The 21,482-nt window shown below is 32.4% G+C and overlaps 1 protein-coding gene across 1 annotated transcript; it reads right to left on the reverse strand.

The window, feature by feature from the left end:
- Positions 1 to 13,492: 13,492 nt before the first annotated feature.
- LOC107622746 (cellulose synthase A catalytic subunit 6 [UDP-forming]) lies at positions 13,493 to 20,648 on the reverse strand. The gene is made up of 14 exons (XM_088509560.1): positions 19,590 to 20,648; positions 18,640 to 18,835; positions 18,344 to 18,558; positions 18,132 to 18,234; positions 17,855 to 18,038; positions 17,290 to 17,556; positions 16,801 to 17,146; positions 16,247 to 16,384; positions 16,028 to 16,153; positions 15,703 to 15,915; positions 15,362 to 15,620; positions 15,072 to 15,268; positions 14,619 to 14,969; positions 13,493 to 14,525 (listed from the first exon to the last, which is right to left on the reverse strand). Exons 1-14 carry the CDS (start codon positions 19,668 to 19,670, stop codon positions 13,938 to 13,940), a joined length of 3,264 nt encoding a protein of 1,087 aa, XP_088365686.1. The 5' UTR covers positions 19,671 to 20,648; the 3' UTR covers positions 13,493 to 13,937.
- Positions 20,649 to 21,482: the final 834 nt, after the last annotated feature.

The following is a 21,482-nucleotide window of genomic DNA, read 5'->3' on the forward strand; positions in this document are numbered from 1 at the left end:
TTGGCCCGTTTAACCCATCGGACCGACCAAAAACGGTCCGGGCTAAAAATTATGGCCTGCGAATAAAACGGGTTTAAATGGGCCAACTCATTTAACCCGCGGGCTTAATGAGTCGGGCCTAAATAGACCGAGCTAGCTCGTTTGACATCCCTAAAGTGGGTACTTTGTTGAGTTTGTAAAGGAAAAAATGTAGTAAGATGCAAAAAACAAAACAAATGCAGCAAGATACGAAACACAAAACAGAATGGTAAAAGGATGATGGAGAATGAATAAAGTTAAATACTTGTCAAATAAAATACACCTGGATAAACATCATAAGGAATTCAAACATGCACGCACCCAAATAAATAGCAAGATGAATTCAAACTCATTTTATGGACATGTAGATGATCGAAGAAGAAAACTCGTAAATAAAAAATAGGAGAAAGCAAAGAAGCAAGTGAAATAAGAAAGAATGATATATGTACCTAGAAGGTTTTCTAGTATGAGAGGGAATATTTTTTGGATAAAAACTGATAAACTCTATTTTATCGTTATAAATTGAATTAAAAAGAATGGGGTTTATTAATAAACTTGCACAATTTTGACTAAATTAATTGAGTTTTTCGAATCTTGCTTCCAACAAATTTGTGTGTTAAAAGGATGCTTTTTTGTGTTCCTGATCATTAATTTCTTAATTCCTTTTTATGTTATTCGATGCCGTGATCAATTTCATTTAAGTGTTTCAGGGTTAAATACTTCAATGACTTCAAAGAATCAAAACGAATGGAGTGAAGAAGCGAATTCGGGAAGCAATTCAGAGTAGAGATTGCTAGCACCTCGCATGGGCGAGCATATCTCCCGTAGGCGAGCAATTCTCGCTTAGGCATGGATAGAAACACAAAATCGTATTTGACATATGAGACATGGACAGCGACATTGTGTGCAGAGATAATGAATTAGTGTATTTTGTATTCATCATGACAGAAAGGACACAGAGACACTAACAAGGGATACAACTTATTTTTCATTTTTTCTTTCATTATTCTTGTTAATTTCCATAATGTTATTTTTTATTATTATATTTTTTGTTTTAAATTTTTTGAATGAAAAAATGAGAATAAATTGAATTTTTATAATTTGTTCTAGTTTATCATCAAACCGAATACAAGAACATAAAATTTTGTGTCTTTGTCTTTTGTATCTTGTTCTCAGTGTCTTGTCTTATCCTATTCTCAGAAACAAACGCAGTCTTAAGGTTGTTAATTAATGTTGTTTCCATTGATGCTAATCTTTTACTAATTCAATTAGTAAGTTGGTTAGGATGTATGGATTATGATTAATTACGCCTACTTGACTTTTCTCAAAGTGTAAAGGTTGACGAAGTGGGATTAACTCTTCATAATTATTATGTTTGTGGTCAATGACAAGAATAGTGATCTTTGACTCTCAACCTTTGTCAATATCATTTAGCAATTGAATTTACTTGCATTTTCTAGTTAATTCCCTTAATTGCTCCTAGTTTAATATCTTACTTGCTTCTTTAATTTTTGCAATTTCTGTGATTGTGATTCGAACCCTATTTTTTCTCATAGCCAAGGATATGCACTCAATTGTGATTCTTAGAAAGAATGACTCGGAATTAAATTCCCAGTATTGATTTTAAATTTTATGACTTTTTACTAAATTTTGAAGAACGTTGAATTTCAATTTAATATTTCAATAAAATTGAGCTTTTAAACTTGTGAATTTTTAAAGTGGAATTTAGTGCTCGTTCAAGGGCTCAAAGAACCAGAAGATTTCTGAGAAGAGATATGGGAGAGAGGAAAATGATTGATGGAAAAGAAAGGGATAGGTGCAGATGTTTTGAATGAAGTTCAAAGAAAGAAAAAAAAGTAATTACTTGGTATCCGTTCATAATTAAATGAAAAACAAAAGAACCAAAAGGTTTGGGCACCAAAAGGGCTTGGGCAGAAGAGAACTCGCTTACCCACTCCTTGAAAAGATGGATAACTGAGTTTAAGGCACTGTTCTATACTAGGTTCAAGCCCAAAAATCGAGATCTTGACTGGCAATAGGTCATAGTAATCTGAAAAGATATTGGAAGATTTCGTAAAATCTGAATGAAAAAGGAATATACCGAAGGATCGCGTAATTAGGATAACATGTCAACAGTTATCTGATATACTCTCCTCTATTGTTAATACTCATATGGTAGTATTTTTTTTGAGGTACTGAGACAGAGATTGGGAGACAGAGATTTGGTATCATATTTGTTAGTTCAGAGACTGGTACTAAAATTTCTGTTTCTGTTCTCAAAATTTTAATATTTCAATACCTCAAAAAAGTGGGAACACAGGGGACTAAAATTTTTAGAGATGGAGACTAAAACTTTAATAACATTTTATACTTAAAATACCTTCATTATTTTAATTAATTAATTCCAATTTTACCCTTTGTACAAATTAAATTAAAATTTCATTCTTGTTTCAATTTCTGTCTCTCACTTTGTACCAAACAGAATACTGAGATTTATTTCAATCTCTATCTCTTAGTCTCTGTCTCTCCGTTTCAGTCTTTCCATCTCTGTCTCTCCACCAAACGCTACCAAAGACAAGGAACCGTTATTCAAAGAGGTTAATAGTATAAAAATACATCATGATGAGATTAGATGAGGTACTATTCACTTATCCCATAATATCCACTATTCAATCCAATTTTTATGGGTCGCTCTACAGTAAAGATCAAAAGTTGGGAAAGATGTAAAGAGATTTTTTTTTTGCCTAGAGATGGGACACGTGTGCCGTTGGGTTTGCATAACGGAGGGGGCTGCGAGGGTAGATATTCGATGTAGGCTTAGATGGAGTGAGCCTAGCCGTTTTCATAAAGATAGCTTGAGCTGTTGATTCAGGGTTGGTTAGGCGTGTGGATTTTTGTTGGGTGTGGGCCTTGGAGAAAGCAGATTTTTGGGCAGCTCCCAACCCCCTAAAATATTGTGTGTTAGTGAGTGGGAGGGATGTATTGTTCCCACTATCCAGCATGGCCCTGGAAAATGGGACAGCCCAAAGGGAACAGTTGGTTGTTGTGATTCGGTTTAAGCAGGGCTAACCAAGTGATTTAAATTGAAACCGATATAGAATAATTCGTTAAGGCAATGTAACTAGGCAAGTTCTATGGTATAGATAGTAACTTAGTATCTACATGTGTGGATAATCGGTGGCAAGTTGTGGTTATGACAGGTGGTATATGTAAGGGATAAATTGTTCAGTATTTCAAAGAGGTTACAGGAAAAGCTTATTAGAATCACGTGAGGGGAGTCATAATTAGGTTGGATAATAGAATGTTATAATGAGTAATTAATGTTGGCTGATTAGGGGCCCAAACCTTAGCCCTTTTTTCGTTTTTGGACAAAAACATTTTTTTTGTGTCATAGGCCAAAAAATATAGCATACATTAACATTATTTTTACTCAATATCCAAGAAACTCAAACACCGCTCCAATTATGATTACTGACAGAAAAAATAAAAAAAGACCTCGCTGCCGCTACTAGCCCCTTCCAAGTTTGGGCTTTCATCCAATTAGCATAATCCATATGCAGAAAACTGATATTAAAAAAGTAATTATGTCATGTCCAAAATAATAATAATAATAATAATACAGTTAGTTAGAAATAATTTTAAGCAACATTTAATTGAATCTTCATCTGTTATATAAAATAGTTTATAGTTAATGTTTAGTAATATTAATTTAATGAATCATTTTAAATTAAAATAAGAATACTGATTCGTCTGAGTACTGGGGTGGCTGAGCTTTAGCGATTCCGAGCAGATTACTGGCGGAGAGGAAGAGCTATACGTCGGCCAGGACCGAACACTGCGGCGAGAATACCTGCGAAAGATACTCCAACGCTCAAGTCAATAATAATCTCTAGTGAGTGTATCAAGTAAAAAATGAAGACTGAGAATAGAACATGATCTTTAGCCGAGAATATTAGTTCGGCTTTATAGACGTTGCTTTACCCGTTTGCTGTGGATAAGTCCGAGTTTGTAGGTTGGTTATCGTATTCTGTTTTGATGATCAGATTTATTGAGCACGTTTCTTTATTTTCAAATCAGTGAGCCCGATCTTATCTGTTTTCGTTCCGAGCTTTTTGGTCAGCCGAGGTATATGGTGGCGTATCAAATACTATAATAGTGAATCAAATAATAAAGTTTGATTTGTTTTTTATTTATTTAGATATCTAAAGACACTAAAATATATAACATGTCCACAAAAAAATGATTCTTCTCTTATAGAATTGCAAATTATATATTTTATTAAATATTATATAAACACATTATTATGCACATAGTATAAGCAAAAGAAAAAAAAAATACATAATGGTAAATACATACTAAAATATTGTCAAAATATACTGTTGTTAAGATATAATATAAATGAAAAATTATGTATGTATAAATAAATACTAAATGTGTACGCTTAAACATTATCTTGATGAATTTGGTTACATAATTTAAATTATGAATATTAATTTATTTTTTATAAAAATTTAATTTATAAAAAAATTATTTAAAAATATCTTTACACTATACCCAACCAAAAATTTAAAGACGAAGAATTTATTAAAAAAATGTTATAAAAAAATATTTTTTGCTACCAAGTGTTAACGTAGACAAAAAATTGTAATGATGGACTAATAATTATAGTATTTATGTTTGTAGCCTGAAATTGTTATTATAGCACATGCTCGAATGGAAAAGTTTGGATATAGAATAATAAAGAATCCTTTTAGGCATACCTAAAGTTAAAAGGCATATTTATACAAAATTTTGATGATATATTTAATGGAAGCTAATTTTAATGCGCGTATAGTTGTTTTGCATGTGCGATTAATTACGTAACAAGAGGAAAAAAACTAATTTTTAAAGTGACCACGTGAATGTCATGTAAAAGAACGGATGTGATTGCACGACTGTATAAAATATTTTGCACTGTAGTTAGTTGAAAATTAAACTAATGTTTAACAATAGAAATATACGAAAATTAGAATTAGAGATCACGGATTGAGGATGAAGCGTACGCACGACTTGGAGAATTTACCCTATTCATTTCGTCATGAATCATCCGCATTTGCATGTTTTTTCTCTAACTTCCTAAGCCATCATAACCTTCTAAAACTTATATCACTTAAACAAATATATCAATGTATCGAATGGAATGAAAGTGAATTAAATTTGGCAATTTTAAACATGAAACGTATTTTCTTTTTAAAAAATTAGCCACAATTAGAAGGAAATTTACAAAAGCATGCAATCTCAATGAATAAATGCAACATAAGTTGTTAAAATTTTCTCTTCTCAGATAAAAATTCATCATAGAATTACGAATTTATTAGCATGCTCTTAATCTCATCCACTCAGGCCAGTTCATGATGAACCCATTGGGTTTTGTTTTCTTTAGAGTGGTTTCCCACAATGGAATGCATGTGATCTCTAATTCTAATTTTTTGTATATTTCTGTTGTTAAACATCAGTTTAATTTTCAACTAACTACAGTGCAAAATATTTTATACAGTCGTGCAATCACATCCGTTCTTTTATATGACATTCACGTGGTCACTTTAAAAATTAGTTTTTTCCTCCTGTAGCATTACGTAATTAATCGTACGTGCAAAACAACTATACGCATATCAAAATTAGCTTCCATTAAATATATCATCAAAATTTTCTATAAATTTACCTTTTAACTTCAGGTATGCCTAAAAGGATTCTTTATTATTCTATATCCAAACTTCTCCATTCAAGCATGTGCTATAATAACAATTTCAGGCTACAAACATAAATACTATAATTATTAGTTCATCATTACAATTTTTTGTCTACATTAACACTTGGAAGCAATAAATATTTTTTTATAACAATTTTTTAATAACTTCTTCGTCTTTAAATTTTTGGTTGGGTATAGTGTAAAGATATTTTTAAATAATTTTTTTATAAATTAAATTTTTATAAAAAATAAATTAATATTCATAATTTAAATTATGTAACCAAATTCATCAAGATAATGTTTAAGCGTACACATTTAGTATTTGTTCATACATACATAATTTTTCATTTATATTATATCTTAACAACAGTATATTTTGATAATATTTTAGTATGTATTCACCATTATGTATTTTCTTTTTTTTTTCCCTTTTTCTTATACTATGTGCATAATAATGTGTTCATATAATATTTAATAAAATATATAATTTGCAATTCTATAAGAGAAAAATCATTTTTTGTGGACGTGATATATATTTTAGTATTTTTAGATATCTAAATAAATACAAAACAAATCAAACTTTATTATTTGATTCACTATTATAGTATTCTTATTTTAATTTAAAATGATTCATTAAATTAATATTACTAAACATTAGCTATAAACTATTTTATATAACAGATGCAGATTCAATTAAATGTTGCTTAAATTATTTCTAACAAACTGTATTATTATTATTATTATTATTATTATTATTATTATTATTATTATTATTATTATTATTATTATTATTATTATTATTATTATTATTATTATTTTGGACGTGACATAATTACTTGTTTTAATATTAAATTTTTGCATATAGATTATGTTAATTGACTGAAAGCCCAAACTTGGAAAGGGTTAGTAGAGGCAGCGAGATCCTTTTTTATTTTTTCTGTCAGTAATCATAATTGGAATGATGTTTGGGTTTCTTTGATATTGAGTAAAAATATTGTTAATATTGCTATATTTTTTGGACTATGACAAAAAAAACGTTTTTGTCCAAGAACGAAAAAAGGGCTAAGGCTTGGCCCCTAATCAGCCAAAATTAATTACTCATTATAACATTCTATTATCCAACCTAATTATGACTCCCCTCACATGATTTGAATAAGCTTTTCTTGCAACCTCTCTGAAATACTGAACAATTTGTCCCCTACATATACCACCTGTCATAACCACAGCTTGCCACCGATTATCCATGTATGTAGATACTAAGTTACTATTTATACCATAGAACTTGCCATGTAACTAATACTGAAAACCGATTATGGCCCCGTTGAGTTAGATTTCGTTAAGATTTAATTTTTTTCAATCTGCGTGGATCGGACCAGAGTTCGGACATACGCCTAAAAACTGATCAAACAAATTTGAACCATATAATGTGATGTAATATACCAAATTTTTAAAATTATATCTAGAATTTGACTCATTATGTATAAAGTTCTTTACGGATTTTACGTTAAATAATAAATATTGTATGTTAAGAGTGAGAATTAAACAGTTAATTTAAGTAAGGAATAGTTTTATTTCTGTCATTGTGTTGTTGTTGGTCTTTAAGATAGTGGGGAGACTACTTGTGTGATTTTTAGTTATTTAGAATGTAATGTGGAAACTTGTGACCCCTGTGTAGACGCATTGTTTACAAGAGCTCGATTCAACCCCAATCGAAAATGGTTGGACTGGGATCGCATTGGAGTCCATTTTTTTGGAAAAATCATGTAGTTCAAACTGCACTGCGCAGGCAGTTAGGACATCGCAGATAAGGAAATAAGTCTGAAAGGAGTGAACCGGTTGGGAGTTGACTGGTCCAACCGAGGAGAAGTGTGGCTGGTTTAGGGTGTGGAACCCTAATTTCCTAACCTTGAATGTGCTCTGGACTCTCGAGGTTTGAATTGCAAATTCACTAATCATTTACAGAGGATTGCTAGTTGTCTGTTTGGTACTTGTCTGGGTTTGTTAACCTGTGTGGATATGTTTTAAGATTTAGTTATAATCTTTGACAAGCTGAATTGTTTGTGGGGATTTTTTGAACTTGTTTCGTTGAAAATGGAACTTTGACCACCAAAATCCAGAGTAGTTAGTGCAGATAGAGATCCATCGCTTGTAGTTGGGTTGTTGAATTCGCCAGGTGGATTTGTTCATTGTAGTGTAAACTTCCATTATTTTGAAATTTGTACCAAGAATCTGGTCGTTATTATGTTCTCTCACTCTTTCATAACTTCGACCGAATCGAAAACATCCTCTTTCCTCCAGACCGATCCGGATAGCTCTTTAGAGTTTTTGCTGCAAACTCAGAATACCCTAACAACTAGCTGCTTGCTGATTTTTACATCTCAACGTTCTGGCGATACTGCATGAATTATACTTTTACTATTAATCTAGTAGTGCCATACCCCGATATTTAATATTCGTTATCTTTATTCATTACTTTTAAAATTATGCAAAATTAACCTATAACGAGTACATCACTAAAACAACTACTTCCTGCTAAATAAACTAAGGGTGTGTTTGGCAGATCCGTCCGAAAAGAAAAAGCACATTTAAGCTTCTTGAAAGCTTTAATTTTTTGTTTGGCTAATTTTTTATTTGGCAAATGCAAAAGTGATTTTGTATTCAAAACCACGTTTACCAGAAGCAACAATTTCTAACTTCTGCGTTTCACTAACGGACTTTTAGCCATTTTAACTAGGGGGATGCTCCCATAAAGATGCGTAAAACGTCTTTCTGTAAAGATATTTATGTATCGCATTATTATTGGACGTATTAATGAACCTGTTATTTTTGAATTTCTTAACAAATTAGAATAAAACCGATTTTTTTATAACAATAACAATAAACCCAATTTTTTTAGGGATTTAATTGTATTTTTAAATTTTTAAGGATTTAAATGTCCAAAAAACAAAAAGTCAGGGATATAATTGTCTTTTTATAAAAAATTAAAGATATTCGATTTAGATGATATAATTCGATCGGATCAAATCGGGTCTAATAATTATAATGCAGACAATTGGGTTTATTATTGTTGCTATAATAAACCGATTTTGTTCTGGTTTATAATAAAAAATAAATTATTAACCGGTTTAATAAGAATGTCCAATAAAAACATGACATGTGTGAACGTCTTAAAAAAAAAAAGACATTTCTACTGTCTTTATTTAAGTGGTCTCCTTTTAACTAAACATCTATTTTTTCTTTACCAATTTTATCCTTTAGACATGTTATTATATTATTTATGAAATTCTTATTATTTCTCTTTATATGAGCTCTCTTTTTTTATTATTTATTATTTTTTTTGTTAAATTTTTATTTGACATTATACACTTTTATAATTGTGATTTTTGTATATTATATTTATTATTAGCTTTTTATAATATGATTTATTGATTCCATTAGTTAAAGTAAATTAAACAAAAATTAACCATAAATAATAATAATAGTAAAAAACTATAGGATACTAAACAAGAGTACTAAGAGAACTAAAAATATACTATATAAAATACATCTTTAAGAATTTTTAGATTTGTTTTCATCACTATCAAGATAAATATTTTATTATTTTTAGTATTTTTTTTATAATTATAATTCTGGTGTATATAATTTTTTATTGTAATTTTTTTATAAAATAGATTATGATCCCATTAAAAAAGACAAATTAAATTAAAAATTAATCATAGGTATTAATAAAATCATAAACGTTGGATTCCAAAATAATATTAAGAATAAGATTATTGAGAGTATTAGAACAAAAATACTATGTAAGAAAATACTAAATTAACATTTTCACGTTAATACTTAAAATTTAAAAAATATGTAACATATTTGATTAAATACTCTTATATATAATTTATATTTCTTATTTTTAATATAAAATATATTTTGCTAATTTTTATATGTTATTTTTATTTTAATAAATAAATATTAATTTTATTATAAAATTAATTAATAAGGTTATTCAAATATCTAAATTAAAATAATAGGATAATATAAAAAAATTATTTAAGTTGATGTCTACTCTCGTAATTTTTTATCTAAAAGTGATTTTGAGTAGTATAATCTAAATAATATTTATTTTACTATAATCCATTTTGATATAAAGATGGCCAAACATAAATTACTTCGATACAAACTCTCATTTGTAAATTGTAATTCAAACACACACTAACTCTTCGGTATTCACCAAAATTTTAGTCTAGGCGCATTTATTCTTTCACTTCCTTTATTTTGTTCAGGTTCATTTGGGTCATACAACCTTTTTTATAAGAAAAGAGTCATACAACATAAAATTACTTAATCTTACAGTATGCTTAACTCATCCCTCCTTTTCAACCATGATGCCCCGCAGCCCACTCATATCCAAGGCCTCATATGGAGTCCATCCAATCCAGGCCCAATCCTCGCACATCCAAGCGCAGCACCTTCTATCCAAACGGAGCCAATTCCCTTCCAACATGAGTTACTCGGCTTTGTGGTCGCTTTGCGTTACACCGTTCAGCAAACAATCAGAAGCGGCTCCCCGGGAACACCTGTCAGCACGAGATATCTGTACTCTATAATTTTCCAATTTTTATTCATTTAGGTATCAGAATATCTTTAAAGGTACCAATACTCACTACCCACTTATGTACTTAAAGAAACTGAAATTTCGACTTTCTACTTTCTGTACTAGTAAGTTATTAAACATCTAAACAATCTGTATAGCTCATACAAAAGTCAAAACGGAGGATGAAGGAAACATGCTAGTGAAACCCAGAATAACATGTGGTTCCAATCCTAAAAAAAAAGTGGTCGTAGCAATTTTAAGAAGTCTACCCATAACAAAATGTCTTGTTCAAAGAATAAGGAGAAAGCTTTTAATTCATGGGGGAGTATAGCGAATTTTGCCCCCTCACAGGGATGTAAGAGTACAAATACGATTTATATTATTGATTTTTACTCATTTGATATGTTGGACAGTTGGAAGCATCGATGATGTAGAGCGCAAAAACATTCCCAAATTTTGGGAGTAAATTTAGTCGCTTTTAATAATAAATTTTAAAAATTAATTTTTAGAGTATTCAATTTTTATCTAACTTCTATATTAATATTTATTTTTATTCTTAAAATGTAAACTTTTTACTTTATATTTTTTAAATAAAATAAAAAATATTAAATAATAAAAAATTATATTTTATTAAATTATTAAAAAATTTGAAAAAATTCGCTCCACATATTTCCATTAGCTTGGTCCAACTACTTGTGGAATAGTTATTTGGTAAATGCTATGGTGTCTAAAATATGGTGCTTAACTTACTAAAAAAGGTAAAGAAATAATATTTAATAAACTTTAAATATTTTATATTTACTTTATACATTTTATTTTTTACTTATAAAAGCAAATTAGACAATTTAAGCACCACAATAAAAGGCACTATAGAATCCACCTAATTTATTTATCATGTTGCAGGTGGGACCTAAAACTTTATGATTATTGAGGGTCACTCAGTTGTTAAAATCACATCCCAAAAATCATTTTCCCAAGAAGTTGTTGTATTTTATTCCAGTTATATATAATTTGTTATTGAGTTAGTTGTTCATGCTTGTAAATAGGTCATTTCTTTTAAGGGGGTATTTTTGTCTTTTTAAAACTAATTATGAGAGTATTTTTTTGTGACTAATTACAAGAGTATTTTAGTACTTTAAAATAAAATTTTAAATTGTTTTATAATATATTTAAACAATTCTAAACAACATTGGTTCTAAAAGAACATTTTGATCTTTTCAAAATTAATTAATTAATTCTAAACAGTATATATTAATATTAAATTCAAATTTTTAATTTTTAATGTATTTAAACAATATTAATTCTAAAATAGTATTTTTTTCCTTTTAATTAATATTTAAATGGATATTTTAGATTTTTTAAATTAATCTTCAAAAGGGGTAATTTTGTTCTTTTAAACTCAAATCCAATTTTTTTAATCTTTAAAACATTCAAACAATTCTAATTCTAACGGAACATTAAATTAAGTATACATGTATTTTAGTCCTTTTAAAATTAAATCAAATTTTAAATTCAAATTAAATAACCTTAATCCTAAAAGATATTTTAGTCTTTTAAAATTAACCCTAAAAGAGCAGTCTTATCTTTTTCAGTTTTTATAGTCAAATTTAATTTTTATTTTTCAATACAGTCCAACTACAAATTCAAATATTTTTGTATCTAAATCCAATCAATCACGTCTAAACTCAATAAAAATCACTTTTGTATCAAGTGAACCTAACTCAATTCACAAATGAACCGAATTCGGTTTAGATTTGAACAAAAAATGATAAACATTCAATCAACAAGAAAAGCACATTTCAATTCATTTCTGCATGCAAATGACACATTTCAATTCATTTCTGCATGCAAATGAACTCAATTAAACTAAGACATGAACCAAATTTCTTAAGGAATAACAGATTTAGTGAATACTTAAAAGTAGTATCTAGTGAATCTAACTCAATTCGCAAATGAACCAAATTCGATTCAGATTTGAACAAACAGTTAAAAAATTACTTAAAAAATAAAAAATTTTGTCAATACTTATTAGTAGCATCAAATGAACTAATAAAGATGAACCGAAATTAAACTAAAAAATGAACTAATTGACACACAAATGAACTGAAATAAACTAAAAAATGAACCGAAATTATTTAATGATGGCATCAGAGAAATCAGAACTAATAAAGATGTTAGCAAAATGTTGGTGTTATTGGTGATGATGATAATAAAAAAGGAAAAGAAAAAGAAGAAGATGCAACATTGGAGAAAAAGGAGGAGGAAGAGGAGGAGGTCCTGTGTGTGCGAATTTGGAAGAAGAAGAACCTGCGCGAATTTGGAAGAAAGAAGAAGCGTGATTTGAAAAGTTGTTATCACAACTTGGTTAAGTATTTTGTTTGGATGTAGAGCTTTATTCTTTCCAATATTCTTATCCAACTTTAATCCTAAAAAATATGTTGGTCATTTTAAATCTGTAATGTTTACTAGCTTTTTTAAAATTAAAATTTTTAATTTCTCTTTATTTTTCTCACGATATCCCTCAATCCGATAGGCCAATAACTAATCTACTGCGAATCTGAACTCTATTTAAGGGTCTGTCGCTGGCCAATAAGTTGCTAGATACACAAGACGGGATTCAAACATCCGACTACACTTATTTAAGCGGACGTGTGAACTGGCCATTTCATCATCCCAGGTTGGTTAAATATTTTAATGTCTAGTAGAAGTAAACAAAATTATTTTTAAAGGGTTAATTTATTCTTTTTAAAATTACTCCCAAATTCTTTTAACTTTTTTTTTTGTTATGATTTTATAATAGTTCAATATCAATTCTAAAATCATAAAATAAATATAAACAGCTTTTTTTTTTTAACTTCTCAAAAGAAATTGTAATGCTCCAAACTTGAATATCGCTTGCCTTCTAATCGCTAAGTAAATATTCCAATACTTTGGACAAACTAGTGAAAGAATCAAAGAATGGCTTAAGCTTAAGTTGGTACGGGACTATTGTACACACGGTTTCAAATAGCAAAATTGCAGTGTTTGGGAGTTTCAATCACTTAATTTGAGGGTTTGTTTAGACTTCAAATTAGATTGTGTGTTTTTGGTCTAGTTTTCTGCGATACAGTGAACTTTCGTCCAAATGGCTAATAGTATAGTACAAAAAGAATGACACAACATTTTTCGCCAGATAGAACATCTCAGAAAAAGAATATCCATGATCATTGGTATTACAGAAAAGGAACTAACATGCTCATGTTCCTAAGGTCCAAAGACACGACAGCTACTTCTTGACACTCTGATGATGATCCCTCATTTTGTGTAGGGAAGAATTTCATCATTCAATGCTCTTTTCTTATATCAACACATAACGAAAAGAATAACACTAAAATTCACAGAAATGTAATAATGAAAGAATAGATGGAAAAAAAATAAAAGAAAAAACCACTATTACATTTAAAAATGTGTTCAGCCCTACCTCCTTTCTTCTTTATCTACACACCCCAAAAATACAAAACAGTCCAAAACTTTTGTGCAACCATTGCAGAGCGCGTCATATCCATTGAAATTGCTTCTTCCATGATGCAAGCAACCCAAGTATACATGGAAAAAACTCCTCCAGGCTCACGAGTCATCACACCTCAATCCACAAATTTCCAAAACAGGACCATCTCTGTTCACAAATGGGTTGATCCTAACCCACATGAGTGTCAATATGGAAGCCAAAAGGATTGACCAAACCAAAACAATGGTTGGCATTCTATCTTGTTTCCCAAGTAACCCTTTGAGGAATGGGTAGAGATGGATAATCACCCACAATGCAAAGAACAATCTACCAAAGAGAGGTCCCCATGAGTCGTAACCATTGTTGATGGCATCCGAGACACCAACCACAACCCCAACAATGTTTATGATTAGTAGAGTTGTCGGAGGGATCAATAGCGATGTCCACTTGAAGATATAGAGCTCTGAGAATTCTCCATCATCGGCTGCTTTCGAGGTCACAGTGAAATTTGTATCAACTCCAGCCAAGACCTTCAGCAAACCCTGGAAAAGGGCAAACAAATGAGAAGAAACACCTCCTATCACCCAAAACTGTTCGTTCCTCCACCAATCATCTATGCCAACACCACCCCACTGCATCTCAAGGATACCCGTTGCTGCGATGGATATGAAGAGGGCCATGAATACAAGACTTGCATAGTTGCTAATCTGCATATTTAGAAAGAATAAGTGCATGATAGAAGCCATGACAACACTCTGGTTTCCATTGATATAGTTTAAAGAGAATGGACAAAAGCATACCTCGGGTACAATAAATTTTCCTGTCAAGAGACATATAGCAGGCAGAGTACAGTAGACAACCAATGGGATGGAGGTCCAAGGGTATACAACACTGTTTATGTATGAAAATCGTTCTAACCACTTCAACCCACCACCATAGCCATACCAGATTGGACAATGTTTGCTCATGAAAATCTCAACAGATCCAAGGGCCCACCGTAGAACCTGATGCAGACGATCTGAAAGGTTGATTGGTGCTGACCCCTTGAATGCAGGCCTCTTAGGAATGCAATACACAGACCGCCAACCATGACAATGCATTTTGAATCCAGTCAAGATATCCTCCGTCACAGAACCATAAATCCACCCAACCTGGTGAGGAGCAGAAAATTAATAGCACAGGGAAGAGATGTGAGAACTAATAACTATAATAATTATTCAAAGAATAAAAGCAGTTTTTTCTTTAGTACTTACTTCTTTTCCCCATTCAGTTTTATCTTCATAACCACAGCTAATGACTTGGATGGCTTCTTTTAAAAGAGAGGCAGGGCTCACATCCTGTGGAACCCCACCATTTTCCAGAAGTGTAGAAGCAACAAATACAGGAGACTGCCCAAACCTCTTCTCCAACTTCATTTGATTCAAATTTGATGACTTCTCTGCCATGGATCCTGTGACAAAGTCTAAACATGTAAGCTATCCATGAACTTTATTACCCAAAGTGCTTTAGTTTGCAAGAATAGTTGAAAGAAACAAAATCTTACCTTCAATCTTCTCAATATTTTCAAGTGCATGTATCTGCTTTGAAGCTTCCCTGTGCTTCACCTTCTTTTTGGTGGTGCCATTCTTTTTCTTACGAGATCCACAGCACAGACAGCACCATTTCGGCCAACAATTACAGGTTTTGCTTGGGGGCTTCTTCTTGGCAGGTGCATCATATCCATAAAGTGCTACCCTTCTAAAAACACACCCAGTTCCAACATAAATAGGTCCTTGTATTCCGTCCAATCCCTTCATGTTGATCTGTTTACAATTTGGGAGTTAGTACTAATCATATTAGAAAGCAAAAGAAATATATGCAGAAAGCAAGCTATAGAGAACTTACATCGAAAAATACAACATTCCGGTTTGAGTATCTATCATGCCTATCAATCCCATCAAATCTTTGAGGAAATTGTACATAGCAAACTTTCTTCCCAACTTGAGGGTCCATCATAAAACACATAGATTCTCTAAGTGCCTTGCTATTGTTAATATAGTGATCACAATCAACATTCAGAAGATAAGGCGCATTTGAGATAATTGCAGACACCCGGACCTTCAGAAAATATTATCACCACAAAAATGCATGTCAGAAAAGAATTGAGACCAAGAAATCATTAGCTGACTTAGTTAAGCCTGAACCAAAATAAAAGTAACTTGAGGCCTACCAGAGAATTCATTGCCCCTGCCTTTTTGTGGTGATCGAAGCCTGGTCTCTTCTCTCGAGAAACATAAACTAAACGAGGTAACTCATTCCCTTCAATGTCACGAATACCATCTTGACCGAGGAAGACCTGTAAAATTTTATAAAAACAAAGATGTTGAAGTTTCTAATTTAGCATCACAAAAAATGAAAAACCACTTTTGTGAGAAACAGACAGTCTTACTTGAATCATGCCAGGATGATCCCTCACATTATTTCCAGGCCATGGAGTACCATCCTGCATGGTCCATCCATCCTCAGGAACCTTTTGTGCAGTTGCCACCAAACTGTTGATCCTCACCTTAAATTCTTCATAATCTCGCTGTAACATGCAAAAGGGGGAAAATGGCCAATTAATTGCTTAACTTTTTTTCAAACTTATTCATACTGAATTTCACCAAGACACGCGTGCACATAACACTTTTACTTTGTAGTTTCTACAGAAAACCCTTTAATTTTCAATTTGTAAATTGTCTCCTTGATTTTAACAATCACAATTGGGGCAGTCTATAATGTAATATTCCATCCAAACAATTCTTTTAAATAGCAGGGTCAAATGAGAATTGATGCCATACTTTGAGAAAGGAAAAGTCTCAATTTAACAGGTCACACTATATGCAAAATAATTAGGATTAAGGTTCATTACTGGATGTAGCCAATAAATTATGCAGGATAGGAAATCTAATAGCCAACAAATATAAAGTGAAAAAGGTGTAGGCAAAGAAAAAAATTCAAAACCTTCATTGCTCTTCTTTCCCGGACAAATGCTGGATGTACTTTATTTTTTAGATAATCAATCTTCTGGTTGAAATACCATTCTGGGGCACGGGGCTCAATATTATATTTTTTACAAAATGGTACCCATCTCCTGGCAAACTCAGATGTTTCAGAAAGTGCTTCAAAAGTAAGCATGGCAGCACCGTCATCTGAGACATAGCATGCAACTTTATCTACTGGATAATCAACAGCAAGGATAGACAGAACAGTGTTTGCCGTTATCAGAGGAGGTTCTTTCATGGGATCAACTGTACTGACAAAAACATCTACACTCGACAACTCAGATGGTTTCCCTTCTTTTTCATACCTGCATTTGTTTATGAATCATATATTGAGGCAATATACTCCAAAAATTAAGCATCAAAAATAGAATGAGATATCAATATCATGGCGACTATACTAAAACTTAATCAACAAATAAAAAGCAACAGTTGCAGCAGCCTCAATTACCTCAGCGATAAACGATCAAGGTATGTTTCTCGCTGTATTGGGTACCATTTTGGAAACTGATCCATAATCCATGATACGCCAAACCATACCTCACAAATGACTGATGTCAACCACAACCCATATGCATCATTAACTGGATGGAGAATTCTATAATGAAAGAAAAGCCCAAGAACTACAAGACGGAGTATTATAATCATTCTGTATGGGTTTATCTTGCTTGAAGGGATAGGTAACTTCCGAGAAAGCGGCTGCCTGCCTTCATCCATCCTGACAGAACATAACAAGGGAGGAAATGTTTAAAGAAATGCTAAGCAAAACAAAATTATATGGCCAAGATTTAAAAACAAAATTTCTTTGTAGTTAAACTTATGCACAACCCCACCACAATATCTAACAACATAGCAGTCACACAGATCGCTCAGCTAAGAGATATTCATTTATGTTCCAACTACATATGGATTGCCACCATATTATAACAAAGCGATGAAAACTCTTAATTTCACTACAATCAATCAAGCAAAGGAATAATTTAGTAAGGAACAGGAAGTAATAGTATGAGAGTTACATGGGCATATCAGGGTCCTCCAAATCATCACCAAAGTTTCCACCATTGTCGTTCCCTTCATGCTTCACCACCTGAAGTTTGTCATTCTGCCTTTTCTTCCACTCTTCCATTTTATCCTTCCAAGCCACACTTCCATACCCATACACTGCAATATCTTTCTTTGGAACCATTGGTCTTGGTTGCACTGAGACAACAGAAGCACCATAGTCACAACATGAACAGCTATATGAAAATGAAATGTAAAAAAAGCACAATGAAGCAGTAGCCCAGGACATACATGGATTAAACGGATCAGTGTAAGGAATGGGATGAACTCTGTTTCCATTATTCATATATGGAGGAACAATTAGAGCATGTCGATCGGAAGATATTTCTGAATCCTATAAAGAATAAAAGCAGTATTATATGCAGATTTTAGTTTAGTACTAATGTGCAAATTGAATTCAAGTAAAATCTAAAAATCATCAAAAGGATAATTTGCAAATGCACCTCTTCCCCATATGTCAAAAGTGGGATCTCAGAATTGAGAGGAGCTGAGTCATGTTCAAAATTTGCAGGGTTGCCAGCAATATTAGAATTAGCATAATGTCCGGAAGACACTGCATCCGAAGTGGTTCCAAAGGCATCATGATGCCCATACTCAAACTCATTGTCTAAATCATCAATATCATCCTCGTCTTCATCACCTTCAACCCTGGGACTACCTGTAATTCATTGATTAATTAGTATTCGGCACAGTAAAACTAAGTTGTCAAGGAGAGATAATAACATAGCAACAATTTCACCTTTGATGCGTTTGTATCTGGTTTTACACTGTGGACATGCTTGATTCCCTTCTCGTCTCTCGTACTCATAGCAAGGCCGACAAACGGGGAATGCACACTCATTGCACGCAACAAACGGCTCCCCGTCCTCTGTGATTTCTATCTCATCCCCACATATCTGACATTTCTGTCCACTCAATTCTTGGACAGACTTAATCTGATAAGAACAAATGCAGACAAAAAAGGTGTAATTAGCTTTGAGTTCTTCAGTTGTGCAATATTTTAGAAAATTGAAAGATCCATTCCTATTGGCATCTTAGTATCTACATTAAACTAATAATTCCCATGAATGTTTAAACATTTTTGTGAATGTGACACGATCTAAGAGTCCAACTTTGCCACAAACCAATCTAATCTGATTTTAAACCCCAGGAGAACCCACAATCCTGAACTCCCAATACCAGAAACTCAAAAGCAAATTGGTTTATGACCAACAATTTAGGGGGTTAAACAAGAATAGGAATTCAATACTTGAAACAATTATCAAGGTTAGCTCCTAGCTACCAAAACGGAACGGGACCCTTATCCTCAACCAATGAATGAAGGCATAGAGACAAAAATGGCCAAGGTTAGCACAGAACCTCATCAAAACTAAGCGTTTTGTCAGAAGTACACGTTGCCATTGATTCATCGAAGAAAACCCAAACGCGAAATCATGTACTTCATATCCCACCGACAGTTTAGAAGAACAGAATAATAAAACAAAGCAAACAATAATATATGTAAAATCTGCGTTTATAGCCAAAGAATTAGAAGAAAAATACGCAGAGATTAGTTGCATAAAAAGTTATCAAACCCTATTATTGAAGCAGCCAACAAACCCAGAAGAGAACAAAAAAAGAATGCTTTATTGAGATGGAAATGAGAAAGAACAGATGAAAAATTAAATGCAATTGAATGGGAGAGCTTACTCTTGCATTCTCATCGGCATTGATGAGGACGAACTCGTTCCTGTTGTGGGAACCAGCAACGAGTCTACCACCAGTGTGCATCACTATTACCAGTCAATGTTGTTTAGATCAACACCAAAATCACCCAATGCTGCTATCAATACAGGCTCTGAGAGAAGATCCTAGAAGACACGCATACATGAAAACCAAAATGGACTATTTCTCCGTTCGATGCAAGTAACTCTGGAGGTTAAGACGAAAAAAGTAACATAAATGAGCGAAAGAAAGGCAAGGCTTTTGGAGTTGGTGTGTGAGTGTACTTTGATTCCTTGAGAAGCCAAGTTCCCTCTTGAAGCTGTAACCAGGCTGTTCGCAATCTATGCCAGAGAGAGAAAGAGAGATAGAAGGAAAAAGAAAAGAAAGAAATAAAGAGGAGTAAAACAAAGTATAGATAGTGTTTATGTGGAAGGTTGCGAATACGCGTAAATGCGTAATAGAGAAGGTATAGAGAGAGAGGGAGAGAGAAATAGAGATCGAGAATATTATAAAAGGGGAAGAGGAAACAAAAAAAAAAAAACAAGAAAATTAGAGAGTGTGTATGTGAGTGATGTAAGGTGGGGCCCGGGCGATGGTGGTGGCGCTGGGCTGTATCGCCCCACCGGAGTTGGGTGAAAACCTTTCTACTACAGATCAAATTAATTATGTCTTCCCCTTTGAGAGGTATGAAATGTAAAAGAGTGAGTGGGTTTAGAGAGAGAGAGAGAGAGGGAGTTGGAATTAAAGGGAAAGGAAGATAGTGGGAAGTATGTTCTGCTCCCGCGGCGTAGATTCATGGCCTTTCAAATATTGTGAAAATTACCTTCACTCCCTCCATCTCACGCGCCTTCTATACATGAACATTTCATTACTACTTCACAATTCAGAAACCAATAGGATAGGGGAGGCGATAGATAGGTGTGCGGACCACAGCTGGACTCTGTTGACTGTGCCTCTGTGCTTTGCCTTTACTACTACTATATTATTCATTATTCATTCATTAATCGCCCAATGTGATTAGCTCCCTTTCTGCTTTCCAGATCTGCAGCTTCATATCTACTAGTTGAAACTCTTTTAAACCACGCATCATTATTAAGGCTGCGTTTGTTTCTAAAAACAGGATAGGAAAAGATACTGATGATAGATAAAAATATAAAATTTTGGTATTTTTATATTTTATTTAGTGATAAACTAAAACAAATTATAAAAATTTAATTTATTCTCATTTTTTTCATTCAAAAAATTTGAGATGAAAAATATAACAATAAAAATATAATTATAAAAAATTAATAAGAATAATGAAAGAAAAAATAAAAAATAAGTTGTGTTCCTTGTTAGTGTCTCTGTATTCTTCCTGTCAGGATGGACACAAATACACTAATTCAGTGTCTCTGGACACATTGTCTTTGTCCATGTCTTCTCTGTCAAACACGATTTTGTGTCTCAGTGTCCCTGTTTTAGTGTCCTATCTCTGTAAACAAACGCAGCCTAATAGATCATTCTCGAATTAATATAATTAGATAGAACTTGTGATTAAAAGATGAGATGAGAGAGGGAGAGAGAGAGGGGGTGGAAAACACAGGGAGGGGTAGAATTAGGCAATTTCGTAAAGATCCGAGGGTTTGGAATCGAGAAGAGTACTGTAGATTGGAAAACGAATCGTTCTCTATCTTTGTAGATCATCTTCCTGAAGACATATCAAAGAGCTAGCTGTACCACTTGTTCAACTAGACTGGCGAATAAATGATATTTATCTCTCACGAAAACAAAAAAATGGTAATATGTACATTTTTGCGTTCATCCGGTATACAACGAAGGGTGGAGCCACAAAAGCTATTGTGGAGATGAATAGAATGAGGTTACGAGAAAAGGTTGTTT

This window comes from Arachis ipaensis, chromosome B10 (genome assembly GCF_059453495.1).
Source record: "Arachis ipaensis isolate K30076 ecotype BB chromosome B10, ASM5945349v1, whole genome shotgun sequence".
NCBI classification, from domain to species: domain Eukaryota; kingdom Viridiplantae; phylum Streptophyta; class Magnoliopsida; order Fabales; family Fabaceae; genus Arachis; species Arachis ipaensis.